Genomic DNA, 22,131 nt, shown 5'->3' with positions numbered 1-22,131 from the left:
CCCCACTGTGAAACATGGTGGTGGTAGCATCATGCTGTGTGGGTGATTTTCTTCAGCAGGGACAGGGAATCTGGTCAGAGATGATGGGAAGATGGATGGAGCTAAAACCAGGGCAATCCTGGAAGAAACCTTTTAAGAGGCTGCAAAAGACTTGAGACTGGGAAGGAGATTCACCTTCCAGCAGGACAATGACCTTAAACATACAGCCAGAGCTACAGTGGAATTGTTAAATTAAAGAATATTTATATGTTAGAATGGCTGTGTCAAAGTCCCGACCTAAAACATGGCAAAACATGAAAATTGCAGATGCTCTCTGTCCAACCTGACTGATCTTAAGCTATTTTACAAAGAATACCCCGAGAGACTGTAATTGCAGCAAAAGGTGGCTCTACTATGTATTGATATGGTGAGGACTAAAATGTCACATTTTTCTGATTTTTATCTAATTAAAATTTTTGATTATTTTTGTCCCATTTCAGAGTTATGTGCTACTTTGTTTTGGTCTATCGCTTACTATCCTAATAGAATACATTTAAGTTTTTGATTGTAGGATGACAAAATGTGAAAAAGTTCAAGGGCTACGATTAATTCCTTACACAATACTTACATACATAATGCTGATGAGGAGCTGGTTTACCGGCATATGCTCTTTTTCTTTCTTTCAACCACATCCAACCACTTGGCCATTGCATTGGCTGTATGCAACTAATGTAGCTGATAATGTTTTTGTTTTTTTCCTGGAAGCATATTCCAACAATTAGCACTGTGAAAAGTCTAGATTGCATGAAGAGGGTTCTTTTTTTAAATATTTTTTCCCATTTTCTTCCCAATAGAACTCCCCCTATCACTAATGGCCCAACACACCAGGAGGGTGAAGACTAACACATGCTTCCTCCGATACATGTGAAGTTAGCCACCGCTTCTTTTCGAGCTGCCAATGCAGCATTGCAGAGTATCATCACAGTGTGTTCGGAGGAAAGCGCAGTGACTCGGCTCCGGTACATCAGCTCACAGATGCCCTGTGCTGCAGACATCACCCTAGGAGTGATGTGGGGAGAGAGCGCCATCTACGCACCCGGAGGGAGCAGGGCCAATTTTACTCCCTCTGAGCACCGGCAGCCTGATGGCAAAGCTGCATGAGCGGGGGTTCAAACCTTCGACCTCCCGCTCATAGCGTGTCCAGTAAAGCGAATGTGTCGGGGCTTGTGAGGCTCTCAGGTTAGCTCTTACGCTAAATAACATGATGTGGTGATTTATGCTTCATTTAATTTACCTTGGATGTTGGAGCAGGGAATGACTGCATTCCAGGTAAAAAAAAATTATATCACTTACATATTACCATTGTTACCATTGTTTTAGGTTAGCAATACTAGCCATGCCACTTTATAACAGCGCATTATACAATGTTTAGTATATGCAAACAGCATGGAATCATTTTCACAGACAGAGGTTTTACAGTAATGTGTGTTGAACTGATTTAATGAGATACTAATAAAAGGTAGTGTTTATAAACTCTATAATAATGCTTTAATACTGTTAATGTGCGGGACGGCCATTTTGGATTCTGTACTCGGGGATGGTGACTATCCCATTACTAAATCCAACCTGTAGCAGCATTCCAGTTACATTCTCCTAACAGGGAAACAGGAGATTCCGACACTTGAGCTCAAAAGGATCGATGAATAAATGGGAAAAAATAAAATTAGGCTGCAGTCCAACAGAACCACAACAGTACTGCAGAACCAGGCAGTAAACAGAATACCTTATTTTTCGAACTATAAGACGCACCTAAAATCCTTTAATTTCCTCAAAAATCATCAGTGCACCTTATAATCCGGTGAGCCTTATGTGTGAAATTTACCAGTCAGGTTGTAAAGCTACTCCGCTGAAATACAGCGGTATAAAGAAATTTCAGTTTAGCCTGAGGTACCAAGGCTGGAGCAGCATTTGCCTCTAACAGCTAGGCTCTAGCTCTTTTGCTGTTCAGTGGTGAGTATTATTGAACTGTAGTCTGCTGTTATTCCTAGCTAGCACTGCTGGAGCAGCATTAGCTCCTAACTGCTTTACCAACTTATCTTATTTGGCATTCAGAGGTGAGTATATTGGGCTGTAGCCTGTGCTAACCCCGGCTAACCCTGCTGAGGCACCAGTAGCTGCTAACTGCAGTGCTAGTTCTTTCGCTGTTCAGAGGCGAGTTTATCGCACTGTAGCCTGTGCATTTACCGTGTTAAAAAAGCTATGTGGGACGAACCACAAGCTGATAGCACTCTGGTTTACTGGAACACTCAGAGTTCCTCAGAATCTAAGCTTACTGTACATAAACGGCTTTACTCACCCAAACCAAAGGTTTTCAGGAGAGAAATATGTGTAGATTAACATCCAGCGCTTGTTTCACTTTAAAAGAAAGTGTTTTTTTTTTACAATTACAGTTTTGTTTACTAATAATAGCTTAGCTTATCTAAGTTATGCTACTCCCCAGCACCACCCAGCGGAGAGACCTGCTAAATTAGAAGGAAAACATGGTGACAACCCTGTTCCTTACTAGTGTCACATAATACACATTATGTATTAAAATAGACCAGAAAATAGATGTTCATTGATAGTGCGCCTTATAGCGTGAAAAATATGGTAATGTGGTAACACTACTGCTGCTGCATTTTATGAGCAGATATACACGACTTGGTTGGTCCTTCTCTCTCTCCCTCTCTTCTCCCAATAATGTTCCCTAGCTATAAATCTCTTTCTCTCAGTTGTCCTTTCTTTAATAATCTCCTTTACTTCCTTCACCTCTCACTCACTGATCAAATACAACCCTATCCATTTATCCCTCCCTCCTCTCACCCCATCTCTTTCACTTCACCCGATCTATTAATATCTTTTCAATCACATCCTTCCATCTTTTCTCCATCTCTTCTCTCATCCCAAATCTTTCTATCCCTCTTATCCTCCAACTCTCATTTTTCTTCTCAATTTATCTTTTTCTATCCTCTTCTCATCATCTCTCATCCGTCTATCATGTAATTCTCTTACACATCAACCTGTTCACTTAAATCCACTTTCATCCTTCCTTTTATTCTTTCAAACTGTAAGCCACTCTTAGCCTTTCATTATTTTAACCATTTATTTCATCCCTTCATCTTTTCTTTCGACCTTCTGTTTTATATCAACAGTCTCTCCTTCCAGATCTCATTCTCCCTCCTTTTCTACCCTCTTCCCTCTCATCCACCATCCCTCATTCCTCCTTTCACCTCCTCCTCCTGATGCTCATCCACCCTATCCTCTCTCCCTTATCAGTCCCCCCCACCCTCTCTCTCTCTTTCCCTCTCCCTTTATCCCTCTCTCTCTCTCTCTCTCTCTCTCTCAGGCTGGTATTATGTAACAGCGCTCTCTCATGGGCGAGTCTTGTCGTTATGCAACCGCCTCTCTCCATCTCTCCTGCAGAATACTAATGAAACTCTCACAAAAAACAGCTCATCATCTGCTGCACACAGGCACGTGTAGAGTAATGTGTGAGAGTGTGTGTGTGTGTAACACAGTGAAACATAAATCTGTGTATTTTTGTGCAAGGGGACAGAACCTTACAGAACACACAAACACATTCAACGTATTACTATTTACCACCAATCAGGTGCGACCTGCAGCCAGCAATGTATCTGTTGGGTTTAATCACACAATAAAAGCTATAAAATGAGGTTTAGTTGTAATATATGAGTGTGGGTGTGTGCTCTTCTTCTATCTGAATATTCTTTTGTCCTCAATGCAGCCAAAGCTGCCAATCATCGGTCTCTAGCTGTGCCATTCAACCAATCAAAACACAGACCAGCAATCACCTCATCAAGGTCATTTAGTTTAAATTCCACTTTATTCTACAGACACAGATGTGGGACATGTTGCATTACATCATATCTTATCCCTCAAAAAACAACCTAAATTACATCTATAGAAAACCCAAACCTTACAGAATACAAAAACAAACATTAAAAATTCACCAAAACACAGAGAAAAAGAGTCACTTACAAAAAACAAGACATTTATTTTTTTATTTAAGAAAAGATAATTATTATTATTATTATTAGGTTTATTTTGTTTGACTAAAATGATGTAGAAAGAAAACCTCTCAAGTGCTACATATCCATGGTTCAGTATACGGATGTTTTCTTCATTACACTCGGCTTCATCGCCTGCATTAAGATTATCATCACAAATAAAAAGCCCAGATTAACGCTGGAATATTCCACAATTGACAAAAAAACAAACAAAAAAAAAACACTTTTTAGACATGCACCAATCAGCCATAACCTTAATACCACCGCCAATGGGTAGGATCTACATATTAGGCAGCAAGTGAACAGTCCGATCTTAAGGTTTGAAATTGGGCAGGCAGGAACCAGTGTAATGTTCTCGGTATACAGTGGTCAGTATCTACCAAAAGAGCGCCACCTACTGACAGGTCAGGCTCACCCAATGGACGTACAACCCAATTCACTGCTGCTAACCACAGAACACCTTCAGAGGTCTGGTGAAATCTAGGCCTTGAGGGGTCAGAACCATTCTGGACCTACACCAGTATCGAGCAGGGGTTTTAGAGGCCATGGCTGATCAGCATGAGAGAAACAGACAGAGACATTTCCAAAACTGAATCTTCAGACACGAAGACAGAGGACCTCGGAGAGAGAGAAAACAGAGAGGGAGGACAGAGGAGACAGAGAGGTGAGAGATGAGAGTAAAGGCAGAGAGGACAGAGGTATGGTTGATGGTTGTATTTAAGACTCGCCACAACAGGCTGTTAAACTAAACAGACAAAACCAGAGCTTTTGCTTCCAGCAGTAAAACAAGTCCAGGATTCTACTGTACTAAAACAGTAATAAAGCTGTAGCTACACTGCCAGTCAAGAGTTTGGGACACCAATTCTCTACGATACTTCACAAAAATTCTAAAGTACTGCTAGATAAGCAAATACCAGAAAATATAGATTCACTGGTCAGTTTCACACAATAGAACAACCAATATTTTTCATCGCAGGTTTTTTAGGTTATTTATTTGATTAGCACCACCATGTGGAGTAATGAATCAAGTCTTAAAGAAATGAAATTTTTCTTCCACAAAGAGTGTTCCTTGAGGTTTCTTTAATAACCATTTCCTTAACACATTTCTGGTGTTCCCAAACTGTTAACAGAGAGTGTATGAGTGAAAGGGACAGAATCGGATTCGAGGACAAAGGAATCTGAGAGATCAAAGGTAATGCACCCTAATGGAAGCACCGACTAGCCTACGATCAGCATGCCACTGATAAACCCAAGAGAAATGAGGCTATGTTAATATTCTACTCGTATGTTCATTTCTCTCTTTTACAACATTTAAAACACAATCATGACTTCAGTTTGGCAAAGAAAAGCAGCCGGCTTCCGGTTAAACGATTCATCTGCTACAGACTCATTAAGTACACTTTGTGTTTTTTTTTTTTTTTTTGTCGTTGAGTAAAATTTTGCGGCTGTCCCACAGAAACGAAACCAGGGAGCCTGTGTAAAACTGGAAGCCCGTCGCTGCAGTTAGAAATTCTTTAAAAATCACCCATAATCCATTTTATCTGGACAGAACTCGGAAGCAAAAAAGTGAAGCGTGAGGCTGAAATGAACATCACACTCTGACCACTGTCTGGAGCTTCTTCTCTGAAGATGTCTCGAAAATGTCCTTTACCCAACATGCATTTTATATAGACAAAATCTGTTATCAAAGACTATTATGCACAATTATTGCTCTCTCTTTCTGCTGTATTCACACAGCACCCCCTGTAGGAGAGCTCCATTATCCCTAACTCCACCTCCCCCCCTACTATAGAGCACTTTTTAAGCCAAAAGCCAGCGAGGTAAACGTGAGCAGCGCTGTATTGCCCTAGTTTGAGAAGTTCCAAAAGATACAAAATGGAGAAAAAAAAAAGCTTTGTGGAAAGACTCCAGTCTGCTGGTCGCCGACCGCCTGGAAACCACAGTTTAATCCCTGCACGATAACTCAGTTTGTACTTTAAACAAAGATTATAGATATATTCTTTATGTTCATAATATTTCAGTATAATTAGAAAAAGAATTAATAGTGCACACATCACTACCAAGATGCAGTAAAAGCAGGACAGAATCACTGATCACAGAACAGTGAGAAACAGATCAAAATTATCACAACAAAAACAACAGCCGGCTCTCTGGAAAGAGCAGATTCTGAGAAACGAAAAACAAACAAAAAGCATTATGGCATTATGTACATCTCCTCTTCTTACTAGGCAAACCAGTACACCAATCACTTGCAGCTGCAGCTACGCCGAACACCACCACACTACAGCACCAACCAGGGCTGCACAATATACCCATAACTGACACCGGACTAAGACTAGACTGCAGGTACTCATACTGCAGAAAATATTACAATATGCAGATGAGCGTCCAAACACTGTTAGACACTGTTGGAATAATTTTCTAGATTTGATTCTGTGGGCATTTGAATCATCCTACAAACATAATTAATTTAAGTGAAATAATGAAAGTCAGTGTTTCACTCTGCATCCTGCAATATGCATCAGTGTCGTATTATGCTTTGTAGGGCTACACTGATACAGGAATTTAGTGCCATCAATACATGTACTTATCAGCTCTAAGTTGTTCAGTTGAAAGATACGAGCTATACATGGCTAGGGTTGAAATGTTGGCCGAGCTAACTTTGCATTGGTTTACCAAAAGCTTGTCTGCCTTTCTCTGTAAATTTCACTCACAGGTGACTTTATCATCACTGCTGACATAAATTTTGGATTAGAATAGTATTACTGAGGTAAATGTATCAATAAGAGTGCACTACTGAGGAAAATTTGTGCCTTGAGTAGCACTGCTTTAGTAAATGTATGACTAGAATAGCAATGCTGAGATAAATGTATTGTGCTTTGTTAGTTTGTCTGCTGAAATTATAGAAAGTAATGTCAAAGTTATGTTTAGGTTAAATTAAATTGTATTTTTCTTTCTTTCTTCCTTTGTCTTTCTTTCTTTATATCTCATCTCTTTTTTTTGGATTGCCTTTTTTGTGACAAACTGTGTCAAAAATGTGTTCTTTGCAAATGACTTGTGGTATATAGGTATCTATGTGTATTAAATCCACCTGGATCTGCACCATAGATAAATGTACAATTATAGAAATAGTGTTGTGTATGCTGTAAAATATCTTCAATAAATATATATATAAACATAACCTTCAAATATCAGCCAAATTTAATAATAAAAAAAAAAAAACTTATGACGTTGGTTTTTTAACAACTAGATTATCTGGTCATATAGATATGATTACAATAGTGTGTCCGTATTGTGCAGCCCTAGGAAGAACCCATGGCAAAATCTCTTAAATTTATCATCGTTTCCAAAGATATTAAGCAACTGCATACACCGGCATTATCATCTGCAGCAGAAAAACCTCTAAACAATAACAGTTCCTCTCCCGACTGCTACAACCCCAGCAACCGAGACTGCTGTCATGCATTTATTTGCACTGTGAGCTAATTACTACGCAGTTACACTCACACAGATAGACTCACACTCACTCAATTCAGGGTAAAAATGAGAAAAAAAGAAACACACATTCTCTGAGGATGGCAAACTAAAAGCCAAGGTAACTATGGGCTCCCCCTTCCCTTCCACACACATACACACACACACGCACAAACCCTTAGATTTAGATTTTTTCTGTCTTTTTTATTAGGACATCGTCTTTCCTCCTGCCTGCAGCTCATGCAGGGGTGTCCCTCTCTCACTCGCTGTGAATAAATCAATAAATGTGCCCCTCGCTGGCGATTTGAGCGAGTAGGAGCGTGAGCTTCACTGTAGAGGAGAGAGGCAGTCAGCTGCCGGGATGGGGGATGATGAGGGGCACGATTTAGTTCATTCTTTGGTCCGGTGTTGAGTTCATCTGTTTACTGTGGTGTTTAGATTTGAGTTTATCGTCTGTTTTCTTCCAGGTTCTCCGGGTCTGGGTGAGACTCGGTGGCACTGTCGGATCCCCACTGCTGACGGGCCCCCGGTGATCTACGGTTAATCTGCAGGAGCTGCTGTTAAATGCATTTCAGATTTTGTGATTAACACTCTTTTATAATGATTATTCTTCTAAAATTCTCCTAAACTGCGCAAGTGCGTTTGGGCAAGTCCCATTTCACATCACCGCACGGCCCCGCCTCTGAATTTACCCACAATCTCGGTCTATCCTATCTGGAACTGTGTGAGTAGTTGGGAGTTTGGTTGGAGTTGTTCCTTATGGGAGTTTTTTATGCCAGGCTGGGTGATTCTTCTACAGCGGGCCGTATTTGGACTCATACAGAGACATCATCTTCTTGCAGCGGATGCAGTCCTTCCTTAGCTCGGCCACTTCCTGCCGCAGCGCCGCATTCTCCCGCTCCAGAAACCCTGCCCTCACCGCAATCTGATTCTCCTTCAGCCGCCGAGCATCACGAGAACGCTTCGCCGCCACGTTATTCTTCTTCCTCCTCGACCAGTACTTATCATCCTGAGAGAGAGAGAGAGAGAGAGAGAGAGAAATTGGACAAGCTGTGTGTATGTCTGTGTCAGAAATGGGTGCAACTTAAAGCAATTTTCTTTATAAAAGGGTGTTCACAGACATTTACAGGCCTGTTTAAATATTTTGACTCTTAATTCTATGGTGGGAACAGGTTATTTGGGAATCAGGATAATTGTTTGTTTGCAGTTTATATGCTTGCACTAGATATTCTATACTTTAGTATTGTGCTACTTTACCTTATTTGAAATAATTTGTTATAAATTGTCTTAACAGTTGTTTACAAATTAGACATGTTTTATTAAATGTTTTAATTATATTTTTATGAAATAACATTTATTTTGTAGCAATAGTATACACCTAAAATGAATAACCTTTTTTCCAGTTTTTTTTCATATTGCCAAGAATATAAATTTAATATAATGTATAAAATTTAAGAATACAAAAAATGTTGCCACCTATAATTATATAATATCATACAACTCAAAACATTTTTTTCGTTTTTTTATGTTTTGTAGGTTATTACCTCCTTCTTATTGCTACCTTGAACTCCACCAACAGTCCAATTTAACCCTCTCAAACTGCGTTGTTTAAAATGCAATTGTGCTTTGAAAGTGAGGTGCATTAGGTACATTTCAGGCAACTTGCTCTCTTGGCAGCGGAAAATACAAGTGCCCCACTGACTAAAAACAGCCTGCATCTTTGCGATGCAGGTGTGCCGCGCACACATGGAAATGCAGCAGTGCACAAGCCCAACAATAAATAGTACACAAAATAAAAGAACATTGCTGTTTCTGTAAAAAGCTGCTCGCGCACCTTCACAGCGTAAGAAAGCAGGACAATTTTCTCTGCTGAGAAGTGGTGGGTATTAAAATTTAAATATGGCCCTAAAATAATATGATATTTCATTGTAATTTCGTGATAATGATACTCTTGGCGATATGGCAAAACAGAAATTATTTCAAGAATACACTACTTCAACAAATAAAAATAAGTTATATGATTGCATATGAAATGATATGGCACACCCCTAACTGAGATAAAATAAATAAAACAAGAATCAGTAGACTGACCTTGGCGTTCTCCGGAACGAAGACCTTCTTGGCCTTTTTTATCATAGGCTGTGGTTTGAGCTCCTCCTCACTGAATCGATGTTTGCGGGGGTTGAACAGTTCTCCTCCTGGAACGGAGGACAGAACTAGGTCTGTCGGGTCCGGCTGGAAGTTTATGTTCACCTCAATGTCCTCAGGGTTAATCGGAGAGGGGGTCACACGGTCCGAGTTACTTTTAGGCTCTAGAAGAATAACGTGTTAGAATTAATTAGCATTTTTCCTTTTCTCTCTACTCAAAAGTCTTGGTACTACAGAAAACTGAAAGGTCTAAAAAACATTTAGTGCCCACTTTTAATAAATGTGCCAAATGCTGAGAAAGCATGTGGCATGCTAAAAACAACCCTGATGGCAACCAGTCGCACACAACAAAAAGAGCGCAGAAACACGGATCACTCAAATTGTCCACAGCCCACCCCTGTGCTAAAATCTCCCTCTCTCTCGCTGAGATATTATAATACAGTAAACAGGATATAGTCCGGCCTAAACCATACTACACTATTACTACTGTCCCCTCACAATAATACTGGGAAATTCCAGCATTAAATAAATGTCATCTAATTAATATAATCATATAATATATAATGTAGTTTGCCAAAATAATGCTAATATTTCTTTAGAAAAACTCTTAAAAACTAAAATGCATCCAGTAATATGCTTCAGGAATAATATTTGTAGTTTAAGCAGTTAAAGTAATGATGCTGTTTTGTTCTTAATAAAGTGCTACAAACATGCTCATTGGGGCATTTGGGTATCGAAATTTTTAAAACGATACCCAGCCCTAGGAATGATTTTTACCATTTAAATTGTTTGCTACATTGTACATAATAGTTCACTTCATATAAATCTTCTTTTTTCATGTGTTTATCTGTTGTCTAACACAAACAAAATCTTTATACATTTAACTGCTTAATTATATCAACCCACGTATATACCAATCATCTGATCTCACTCACCTATAGCGTTCTCCATGACCTGCAGTTCAGCTGCATCACTGTCGCACTCCTCCTCCTCCTCGTCTTTCTCGTCCTCTGTTTTTTTAGCTTTCTCCTTTACCTCTGCCTCTTTAGGTGCCTCCTCCGGGGCTGCGGGGGCCGCTGTAGAAGGTGGTTGAGCGTTGCTGGCGTGGCGTTCCTGCTCCAGACTCTTTTGCAGTTCCTCCTCTAAAGCCACGGGAATGCCGTTCTCCAGCAGGAACTCGTCCAGGTCCATGTACTCCAGGTGGAAGTTCTCACCGTCGTAAGGGATGGTCTTGTCCCAGATGGCGGGGGTGAGGGAGGCTGAAACACTGCCCGCACCCCCGGACCCACTACCGCCTCCACCACCTCCACCTCCATCTCCACAAGACTGCCCATCTCCACCTGAGCTCAGCTTCTCCTTCTCGATCTCTAATAAACAGGAGCCACAGAGAGAGTTAATGCAGCTCAAACACAAAACTGACAGAAATGTACTACTGTAATCCTGAACCATCATACAGAAATATTTTCATTTATATTAACACTATTTTAATTTTGTTGCAATTATAACATTATAACTAGGGCTGTCACCTGATAAAAATAATGAATTAACACAATTTGCTGTGATTAACTTTGTTTAAAATCACATATTTTTTTTCTTCTTAAAACTTAAATCTTAAAACACTCCTACCTATAGCTTCTCCACCTACCTAAAGTAAAGTGACAGAAACTCTTAATCTGTTAATGTACAGTTTGTATTGCTCCTCCTCTAGTCCTTCATCACTGCCCACAGGACGCCACGCACAGGACGCTCTTGTTATTTTATTCTTAGTATAGCAGTGACACTGAGGTGTTTAAAAACTTCAGCAGCACTGCGGTATCTGATCCAATCATATCAGTACAACACACACCAACACCTCATACACGCCACCATGCTAATCAGTATTACTGCAGTGCTGAGAATAACGACCCACCACCCAAATAATAATAGCTGCTCTGTGGTGATGCTTTGTGTCCTGAGCATTAAAAAACAGAAAAATAATAATAAAGTATGCAGAGAAACAGGTACAGGACTATAGTCTGTAAATATTACACAACTAGAAAAATTCCTATTCGATCAGTGAAACTGGAAACATGGATGATCTGTGTAGAAACAAAGAGGAGGTGGTCAAATTGTTATGCTTGATAGTGTGAAGCTGCATTTTGGACTCTCAAGTTGAGTTAATTCAAAAAGGTGCACTAGCTCATTAAAAAACACAGGGTTTGTGCTCGATTATTTGTCAAATGTATCAGTACTGCTCAAAACATAAAAACATGAAGCAAACACTGAGAGAAACAGAAATAAACAGTGGATTAGCAGAGCCAAAGAGTGATGTATTCAAATGAAGCAGAGGGTGTGGATGCAGTGCAGAGTGAGACAAAATGATCACATGGAGATGAAACTTGAACCACCGGCAACCAAACACAGTCAGCGTGACTTGGCAACAACGTAGACTCAAAACAATGCTATATCTGGAATATAAATAGCCATTTATACACTACGACCACATTCTCTGAAGCCTTAAAAACATGCTTTCAAGCCCTGCTCCTTCCCGGCACCACTGCCTTTTTCCATAAGGGTGTAAGACAATATCGCAATATTTAATTTGGCAATACTGCTTTACAATTGTTTTTGAGTTTGCTAAGGCCCAATTTCTGGAACTATATCTGTTCTTTTGTCCAAATGCAACACAGCATTCTTAACATCTTACACTTCTGGATAAAGTTAACACTTTACCTACAGTTCTGTAAACTCTTGCCAGAATGGTATTTTTGCATTCATACTCTACACACACAATTACACACTGATGTAATAAACTGCACTAAACATTGTGTTTTTTGAGTATTTAATGTGCTGGTCTGTCAAAATATTCATATATTCAATTGTGACGTAAAACACATCTACAATAGTAATGTTTACTTTTTGGGGCATGAACAACACTGCAGCACACTTGCTATGAAGTGGAATTTACCTAGATGACAATAAAACTGGACAGCTGTGGTCCTGGTTATGAAGAATGGGTCTGGTGTGCAGTGCGTTGGAGGAGGTGATGATGTGGGCAGTGTTGTAGAAAAACGTGGTATAATATCTGCACACTATGATGTTTACACCAAGTTGCGCAGGGACAGTGACGATGGCACAGCGTTGTATTATGTTCCTTCTCCTGTGCTTGTTTAGGAAGGATTAATGCTTTAGGAACTTATGTTCCACTGCAATTACATCCATAGCTCCATCACTCTCTAAAAATCAGTACAGTATTGTGCCACACAGGACAGTGAATTAGAGTACCAATGGGAAGACACAGTATACCTGCACATATTCATAGAGCAATTGTTATTTTGTTCTTTTCATGGCCCTTGTCCATTTTCTCATCCTTTTTTTTGTAAACATTTGTTAAGATTATGCAGAAGAGTTTTTTTTATCTACAGCTGAGTTCAGGTAATGGGTATTGTAATGTAGGGAACTGTGCTTAGAATTTGGTTAAAGGTTTGGTCTAGAAAAGCTAAATGAATGTAGGGTAAAGAATGAGCTTTTAGTTTAGACTAACTGGTTAAGAGGCTATTTAAGGTAGTAGTTCTCCAAATTGTGCTACAAGCTTCAGTTTTTTGGTTTTGGTAACTGCAAACAACTGTAATTCTCAAAAACAAAATTGGTGTCAGACTGTGGCCAACTAGATAACAGTATTGTTTGCTGTTGTAATATCCCACTGTTCCTACTGCTTGGAAAACAGTATGTAGTATGTAGTGTCCCAAAGCTTTTTGGCAGCCGTAACAAACAAAAAAATTGTCTCTCTCAATTTATTTACATTAGTGTTGTATTTATTTGTGTATTTTTATGTCATCAGTTGTATTTAAACACTACAGTTGCCACATTTGAAGCTCCCCAGTTGACTGACCTGACTTTTTTCAACAACCACAGTTATTTAATTGGCTCTATGTTGAAAAGCTGGGCTTTAACTATAAACAGACTATAGGCTTAAAAAGAAAGAGCTTGATCCCGATGCTGTAGTGGGACCTGATAGTCTGGAGCCCTGCTACCTCCACAAAAAGCTGCCTGACTTTTAACAATACAAGTGAAACGATATCTAGAGACTGAAACAGTGTCTTCACTACGCACATGGGACGAGCCACAGTGCCTTTGAAACCACCTCCACCATGTTTGAAAGCTACACTTTATTTAGCCTGGGCAGATAAAGAGAGGAATGATTAGCTGAGAGCTAGGTAAACATTAGCATGTGTAGAACAGGGAAGGGAAACACTGTTTTATAGAGGCTTTTTGGAGGAACTAGGGCACAGCTGACAGAACTTCGTGTTCCTCAGTCTCAGGAGGAGGAAGTTCTTGCGCTGAAATCTGAACTTTCGTTCTTTTTGTTTATTTATTTCACTGTTTTCAGTAACGAGCCGCTGCGAGCTGTAGCTACACAAAAGGCGATTCTGGCGCAGCAAACAGAGTTTAGCTAGAAATTAACTTCATCTTCAGCTAAAGAGTGTAAGACTACCTTAGCTAACTAGAGTTAGCATGTCTGCTAAGTTAGGCTAGCTAGTTATTTCAGATAATCTCATACTTCTGTGTTTCTTTAACAAACAACAACAAGCGCGCAGGAGAGTAGCAGTTAATGGTCCTGGTCCAGAGAATAAGAATCCAGGCCGGGATTTTGTTCCAGCTGCGCTGCGGCTGTAGCTCTACGCAGATCCGCCAGGCGGTCCGGACAAAACCCGGGCGCGGGGTTTTACCTTCTGGACCTGGACTACTTATCCATACATAAACAGACTTAAAGAGCTCACTGACTTTCAAAAAATCGCACTTAACCAAAGTCCAAACGCGCTTACCGTCGTCCCCATCGTCCAGAATATTAGGTGGAGGAATTTCCATGATTTTCTTCAACACAAAAGGAAATGATTTCTGAGCGCCGCTGCTCGGAGCCACAGCGCCAGCAGCGTTTACCGTCTGTCCGGGCATGTCTCTCACACTGCGACGGGGTTTTTAGTGCGAATAAAAGTAATACTTAACACTAAATATCACCGTTTCGGCGCAGGTTTTCTTTCTACACCGATTAACACGCTTTATTCTCCCAGGCTGAGCGAAAACAACGCCGTGTCGCCCCTCTCCACTGCGTCGAGCTGACACTCATCACATATTCATGAGACGAGCGCGTCTATTGGCCGTCGGTGACCTAACTCATTACTATTAAACAGGGAGCGTGCTTCCGAGCCAATGATTCCACAGTGAGGGCGGGACAAACCTACACATACTCTGCCATTGGTTGAGTATCGCGGACCCTTAAACGTGCGAGAAAGAAAACAGTAAAAATGATCTTTTTTACACACACACACACACATTTAAATGTTTTAATTAAGTAATATCTAAATGATATTAAACTAACAATATCATAAAAATGCATAGTAGGAAGTATAGTGATAATCATTGTGTCCTTTAATCAAATAATTTACCCAAAATGCAAAAAAAACATTGAAATAATGTATATTTGTTGGTTGCATCACATATTTATTTTAATGTTAATGATGGGACAACAACAATGAAACTATCTACATTTAACGCTGGCTTCATTGATTAGAGTTGAAATTCTGACATTAAATCAAGATTGATTTGAAGGTTTTACATGGTTAGGGCTTTCTACGCAATGCACAATGCTCTCAAAATGTAAGGTGAAAGATGCTGCCCTCAAATAATAATAATAATAATAATAATAATAATAATAATAATAATAATAATAATAATATAATTATTTAATAATAATTATATACTATAATTATTAATAATAATATTATTAATAGTAGTAACAGTAGTGTCCCTTTCTGCATTGCAAGATCACAGTACAATCTGCAAGAATATAACACAAACAATAAATACATACATACATATAAGCACATTTTAATTCTAATTTAATATCTAATAAATCACTTCTGACTTCGGAGAGCAACTATCAACTATGTTCCAATACATTACAGATGGAAAAAATAACATTGATTAAACATAATCTTGCAATAAATGGCACACACATGAACACATATAAGCATTTAATTGATATCTCTCAAAATGCATGTAATATTTTTCAAGTCATATCTAAATGCTAATAATTAAAAAATGAATCTAAAGTATAGCATGACGTATAGGGAATAACAATGCTCAATGCATTTATGTAATGTATTGTTTTATTAATTACTGAAAGGGTTTCGACCTGATTTATCTGGTGTGTGTTTAATTCAGTTTTATATGTTTCTGTGTGAATATTTCTGTATTTTTCCACCGCCTGTCTCCGCCTCGTGCTGTCGCACGTGCCCGTCACGCTCACAGGAGGACTGCTCGGCACAGAGCGCACGTGACGTGGTGGGGGAACAGGGAGCGCTGACGTCACGCCCCGCCCCACGTTCACTACTCAGCGCACAGTGTTATTATGGCTGGGAGTTGCGAGTCAGTTCGGCGAACCGATTCAATGGAAATGTCTTACTCATTCTTCTGGTCTAACGGGCTGAAACAGCAGCACAGACCCGCACACACATACACAAACCTGATCACAGGCCCAGACTGAACCATACACAAATAAATACTACACACATATACATATAAACAAGAACCAGTCTCTCTTTCAAAAACATTACTTAGAACGTAATTCAAAACACTGTATTTAAATGTTCTTTGCTAACGGGAATATTTGAGTAGGATTCTGTAAACACTTGTAAACATTGTAAAATCTTTATTCACATTATAATAATGCACACCAATATCATCATTTAGCGACTTTACGTTATATTAAAAAACAGGAACAGATTCAAAAGAATCGATTCTTTTACGAGTCCGGTGGTTTGGTACAGTTTGTCCTCGTGCGTTTCCTTTGCTGCTAGAAGTAAACAGCGCTGCAGAAATGCGGGTTATAACGCGCAGAGCTCGCCGCGCGCTCCTACACAACCAAGAACTCGGTTTTACTCGCGCGCACCAAATACACACCGATCACAACAGTGGAATGTGTAAAGGCACGCGACCAGCATGTGCAGCTCCCTGGATAACTTATACTGCACGTTAAAACACACACACACACACACACACACACACACATGCATATACACTCATTCATTTACATGAAATCATTTGAACAGGTTCCTAGACATGCGAACACACACACACACACACATATATGCACCATAGCCATGCATATGCACTCATTAATTTAAATGAATGCATTTGAGTCGGTTCCTGGACGTGTAAGCACACACGCACACACACACACACACTTTCAACGCCAGAGCAGGACATTGTGTTCTATGCTGAATTTATCCCAGGCTACTTCAATGTTTAAACACGGAGCAATACACTCTCCCAGCTGCAGCAATTTTCAGATATTCTGATCCAGCTGTTTAGCAATCACACAATGCCAAACGTCATGGCTGGCATGTGCTTTGGTAATACCTGTACTCTGTACATTGCTTTCATCAAAGGAAAAATAAGTTTGTGTTTACCTTTTCTTTATAGTGGTAATTTATTTGAAAAAAAAAAAAAATCAGTAACCTTTTAGTAACTAACTACTGATTTACTGTATTAAGGACAAATATATAGGAATTAAACTATTGTAGAGAGTAAATTCCAGATGGGTTCAGTAAATACCTGTTAGCTCCACCTTCCTTATTATTCTACCAGTTGTTTATTAACAACTCTGCAGCTCCAATACTCTCAGTACACAACTAATCAAACTATTAACACTCCTTTCTGAACAAATTAACAATTTCTAAGCATAATTAGCTATACATTTATATAAAGTTAGTATTTATTTAAACAAAACTAAACTTGTGAGATTATATCATGTGCGTGGTCATTCAGGATTTTCCATTATTACATTCAATTAAAACCTAATTGATATTATTAATAACTAGAAAAGTGAATTTCTTCAGGGAAACGCAGGATGGTTGCACAGCTAAAAACGCTCACACTATTCGCTCCCACTAAGGTGTTGCTATGGTATCTGTGATGGTTGCTAGGTGTTATGATATCTGTGGTTTCTACGTCGTTGCTATGATATCCATGGTGGTTGCTATGTTGTTGCTAAGGTGTTGCTAGGTGGTTGCTAAGTAATGTATTTGCATAAGTCAGATTTATGCACATAAATTACTGATTATTATAGTTGCAATGCGCAACCATATGTAACGTGGGGAGAACAGACGGGAGGCGGATTTATACGCGGGTAAGACAGACTTTAATAAATAACAGATAAATAAACAAACAAACAGGGGAATAACGAGTATAAATATGTACATAAACAAACAAACAGGAAGTAACGATAAACAGAATATAACTAAACACGGCAGGAATATATACAGGGATAACTACGTGAATATTACAAAACAAAGAAATAACGTGACTAGGAAATAAACGTGACAAATAACAGACTAGAAATAAACAATAGCAGTAAATACAAGAAACGTAGAGAAAGCTATAAAGTGAACGTGGCGAGACAGACAACACGGGAAGGTGCAAAGACCGACGGATAAACATGGACAAAAGTGTACTATATATAGGAACATGAAACACTGAACACCTGGGGAAGGGGCGGAGTTACAAATTAGACACACGTGACGGAAAATTACAGGAGAAACACAGGGGAACAGAGCGAGGCCGTGACACCATAATAATCACTTGTTACTTTATATTTACATCAAATGCTGGAATTCACACAGGCTCACTTTTACAGTAAAACAGCAGCATGCATTTAATATTAATTTAATACTGGAAAATAAATTACCTTTAAAAAACATGTTTTCATTGCCTTTTTTGAAAGTTATTGGTGGGATCATACATTTTACCTGGATATAATTATGTTTTTTTTGATTGGTTGTTGAGTAGCTATATTTATCATTTATCGACTGGTACATTGGAAGCTTCTTTTGAACTGTGCGGGAATCGCTCAATCGATGCTTTTCATCCACAGTTAAAGAGTCAATAAACCCTAAACCCTATTATTTTTATTAATGGCTGGAATGTGTTCCTTTGAAGTAATAAAACCATTAAAAGAACTTATTGCAGTCAATTCTGCCTCTGCTGTGAGCTTTCAGGCTTAACTTTGCAATGGAGGATGATGTGTTCGTGTACTGTGGTAGGCTGATACATCCCAATATGCAGATCAGACAATCAATAATACCGTCCCCCCTGCTGACGTCCAATCATCTGCATCTCACCACAATCAGAGACACACTGCAGCAGCAGCTCAGCAAATCAGCTCCTGCCTCTAAACCCATACATCACCCAGTGCCCCTCCCAAATTCCCCCTACCATTTTTTTTTAGCCTTTTACGAATTTGAACTAACAGGGGGTTTAGTGTCCCTTTAAAAAATAGAGCAGCACCTTAGTGGGCGTGTCCCAGTAATGTCTCTGTGTGAGAGATACAAGGTGTGAGCATGTGAACTGCTTGAAATTAGAGCCCTGCTTTACTGTTAGAACAGTCGGACTGTGTTTTTAAGCTTTATCTGAAATGGCAAACAGTCTGTGGGCTTTAAAGCCTAGTTTCAAAAGTGTTCAGAGAAGTAAACACTCGTGGTGTAAATAAAATAATCTGTAATATCCAGCTAACTTTATATGGATGATAATTAAACAGAAGTAGAGTCCCTGGTATCCTCACATAGCGTGTCTGCAGGAGCTATTTCCTTATTTTACCTCTATTTCTTACGTTTTGTTACTTTGAATTCTCCAAAAATTAAAAAAGCAAGTTGGTTCCTAGTGCTTCTACTGTATGGCTCACAGAAACTATATCTTATGGTACTTTGGGGCTTTGGTTGCGTAACCTAGTAAATTAATCCTTACTGCTGAGTTCAGCTGCTAGCTAGCAATAAGCCCCTTACTGCATTCCTGTATTCTGAGTTCAATATCTAAAGACTGGTGTGAACTATAACAATAATCCACACAATAAACCACAGAATCTACTCCATCCATCAGTTATCAAACACCAAAACCGCCTAATCTAACCAGCACAGCTCCATCCATTTGTTATTAAACCTCAGAACCTACTAATCTAACCAGCACAGCTCCATCCATCTGTTATTAAACCTCAGAACCTACTAATCTAACCAGCACAGTGTTGTCTATCTGTTATCAAACCCCAGAATTTACTAATCTAACCAGCACAGTGTCATTCATCTGTTATCAAACATCAGAACCTACTTATCTAACCAGCAGGGCACCATCCATCTGTTATCAAACCCCAGAACCTACTAATCTAACCAGCACAGTGCCGTCCATCTGTTATCAAACCCCAGAACCTGCTAATCTAACTAGCACAGTGCCGTCCATGAAAGGCCTACTTTAACCCTTTCACTCTCGCACAGAGATTCTACCTCAAAATATCAGATTTAAATTATAATTCATTAAGCTACATGAGATCAGGGTTATGTATCTGCACTGGGCTGCTCAGAACATGAGTGTGGGCCTGGCCAGACCCAAGAAAACTACAGTTCTTACATCACTATCTGTGTGCTTAATTTTGAATTGTCTGCAGAAAATATTCAGAATGTGCAGTAAATGTAAAGATTTTCTTTTAACACAAAACACAGCAAATTGAAAACACACAAGGAGGTTTTTATAGTGACAACCAAACCTCAAAGGGTTAATGCCAACCTTTGGTCTAGACACTGCAGTCAGTGCTTGTGTTTGAATAGATACCGAGAGCAAATTCTACACAGACAAACCAAAGTTCATACACTCGCATACACAATATCAGCACTTCTGGAGTCTGGCTAAAAGGTTCCGGTATCAAGCAGCAGTTCTTTAGGTAATTAAACTGTAATTACACAGATAAAAAAACAAACAAAGTCTTTATGGGTAAGTCAGTTTACTCAGTGGCCGTCTTTGTAGCAGCACTGAGCAATTCTATCCACTCAAATAAATCAACCCTCTTATTTGTTTGAATGAGGAGATACCAAAATGCTCTAAACCTCATCATTAATAATTCACATAAACATGATTTTTGGCTTGTCCTGGCTGCTGCGCTTACACAGATCTCCTCATTAAGAGGCCTCACTCGCAGCATAAGCAGCAAACTGATTGACTCTTTTTCTTGTAGGGCATTTTTATTTCCATTTGTCTGTTCTCCACTCCAGAGAGCAGCTGCCCATCTCTATGTCTAAACCGCTTTTAGGTATTTAGAGAGCATTTAAACCTACATTTAGCTGTTTTTATCGCTCTGAAGTGATAAAGAAAACTAGAAACTGGAAGCAGAGATGGAGAAGAGAAATAATCACTAACTATTTAGAAATATTATTGTCAGATTAGAAAACTAAGAATTTGTTTTATAATGGTTGGCATTTCTATAATTATTATAATTTATTTATTCAATCAAAAAGACTTTTGACTATTTAAACATTGCATATATTATTTTTAGGAGTTCTTGCTGACAGTAGTTTAAATAAATCACATAGTTAAGTTTTTTTTTCGATCAAATAAAAAAACACAATTATTACTTATTTACAATATATATATATATTTTTTAGCTTTTTAGGGGATATTATTCCAATGTTTACTGAGCTGAACCAGGTAGGCCTATTTTTTCGGTCTTATTAAGAATTAAGATTTAACTGGATTTGTATTTATTTGTATTAAATTGGACTAAATCTAAGGGTGAAAGAGTTTCTGCGCAGCTACAGTTTAACTACATGATATCGGTAGAAATATAACGTTAAAGTTATAACAAAATATATTAATATATATATATATATATATATATAATGAGTAAAGCTGGGTTTCTTACCGCTGTCCCCGAACTGCAGCAGGTTGGCCGGGTAATCCAGTACCGACCTGTAGGCCTGCTGCTGTATATCACTGAACCCGCTCAGAGAAAACATTCTTAAATCCGCCGAGTTCACCTTAAAAAACAGTAAAACCCAGTAAAACCAAATAAAACTTAGTAAAACCCAGTAAAACTCTGTAAAACTGAGTGAAACACCGGAGCTGAGCTGATCTTCACTGGTGAACTAAACTTACAACGCAGCAAACAAAACTCACGCGGCAGCGCCGCCTGCTGAATAATTCAGCGACTAGACACGCCCCCTAGCTCATGTATATTCAAATTATACAGCGGCTCGACCAATCGCGTGCTTCCTGTGATGATTATTCAAACTGTGGCTCACAATGAAGGGCGGGGCGCATCTCCTGGAGCTGAGCGTAAACAAACCTGCAGCGAAAAGACACGTTTCATACCTGCAGATACATTATACTATACTGTACTACACTATATACTACAAAAAGAGAGTTTACTACCTGCAGATACATTATACTATACTGTACTACAATATATACTACAAAAATAAAAGTTTAATACCTGCAGATACATTATACTATACTGTACTACAATATATACTACAAAAATAAAAGTTTAATACCTGCAGATACATTATACTATACTGTACTTCAATATATACTACAAAAATAAAAGTTTAATACCTGCAGATACATTATACTATACTGTACTACAATATATACTACAAAAAGA

The 22,131-nt window shown here is 38.9% G+C and overlaps 1 protein-coding gene across 2 annotated transcripts; it reads right to left on the bottom strand.

The window, feature by feature from the left end:
- Positions 1 to 3,843: 3,843 nt before the first annotated feature.
- Positions 3,844 to 21,632, bottom strand: tefb (TEF transcription factor, PAR bZIP family member b). 2 transcript variants are annotated; one of them, XM_022682883.2, is made up of 4 exons: positions 21,391 to 21,632; positions 10,604 to 11,035; positions 9,612 to 9,832; positions 3,844 to 8,529 (listed from the first exon to the last, which is right to left on the bottom strand). In XM_022682883.2, the coding sequence occupies exons 1-4, from the start codon at positions 21,482 to 21,484 to the stop codon at positions 8,314 to 8,316; spliced, it is 963 nt and encodes a 320-aa protein (XP_022538604.2). In that variant the 5' UTR covers positions 21,485 to 21,632; the 3' UTR covers positions 3,844 to 8,313. The 2 variants fall into 2 exon arrangements, with proteins under 2 accessions (XP_022538604.2, XP_007229873.2); XM_007229811.4 differs by lacking the exon at positions 21,391 to 21,632 and adding an exon at positions 14,474 to 14,770.
- Between the last annotated feature and the right edge of the window lie 499 nt (positions 21,633 to 22,131).

Source organism: Astyanax mexicanus, chromosome 3 (genome assembly GCF_023375975.1).
Source record: "Astyanax mexicanus isolate ESR-SI-001 chromosome 3, AstMex3_surface, whole genome shotgun sequence".
NCBI classification, from domain to species: Eukaryota; Metazoa; Chordata; class Actinopteri; order Characiformes; family Acestrorhamphidae; genus Astyanax; species Astyanax mexicanus.
This window is presented reverse-complemented; position numbering and strand designations above follow the sequence as displayed.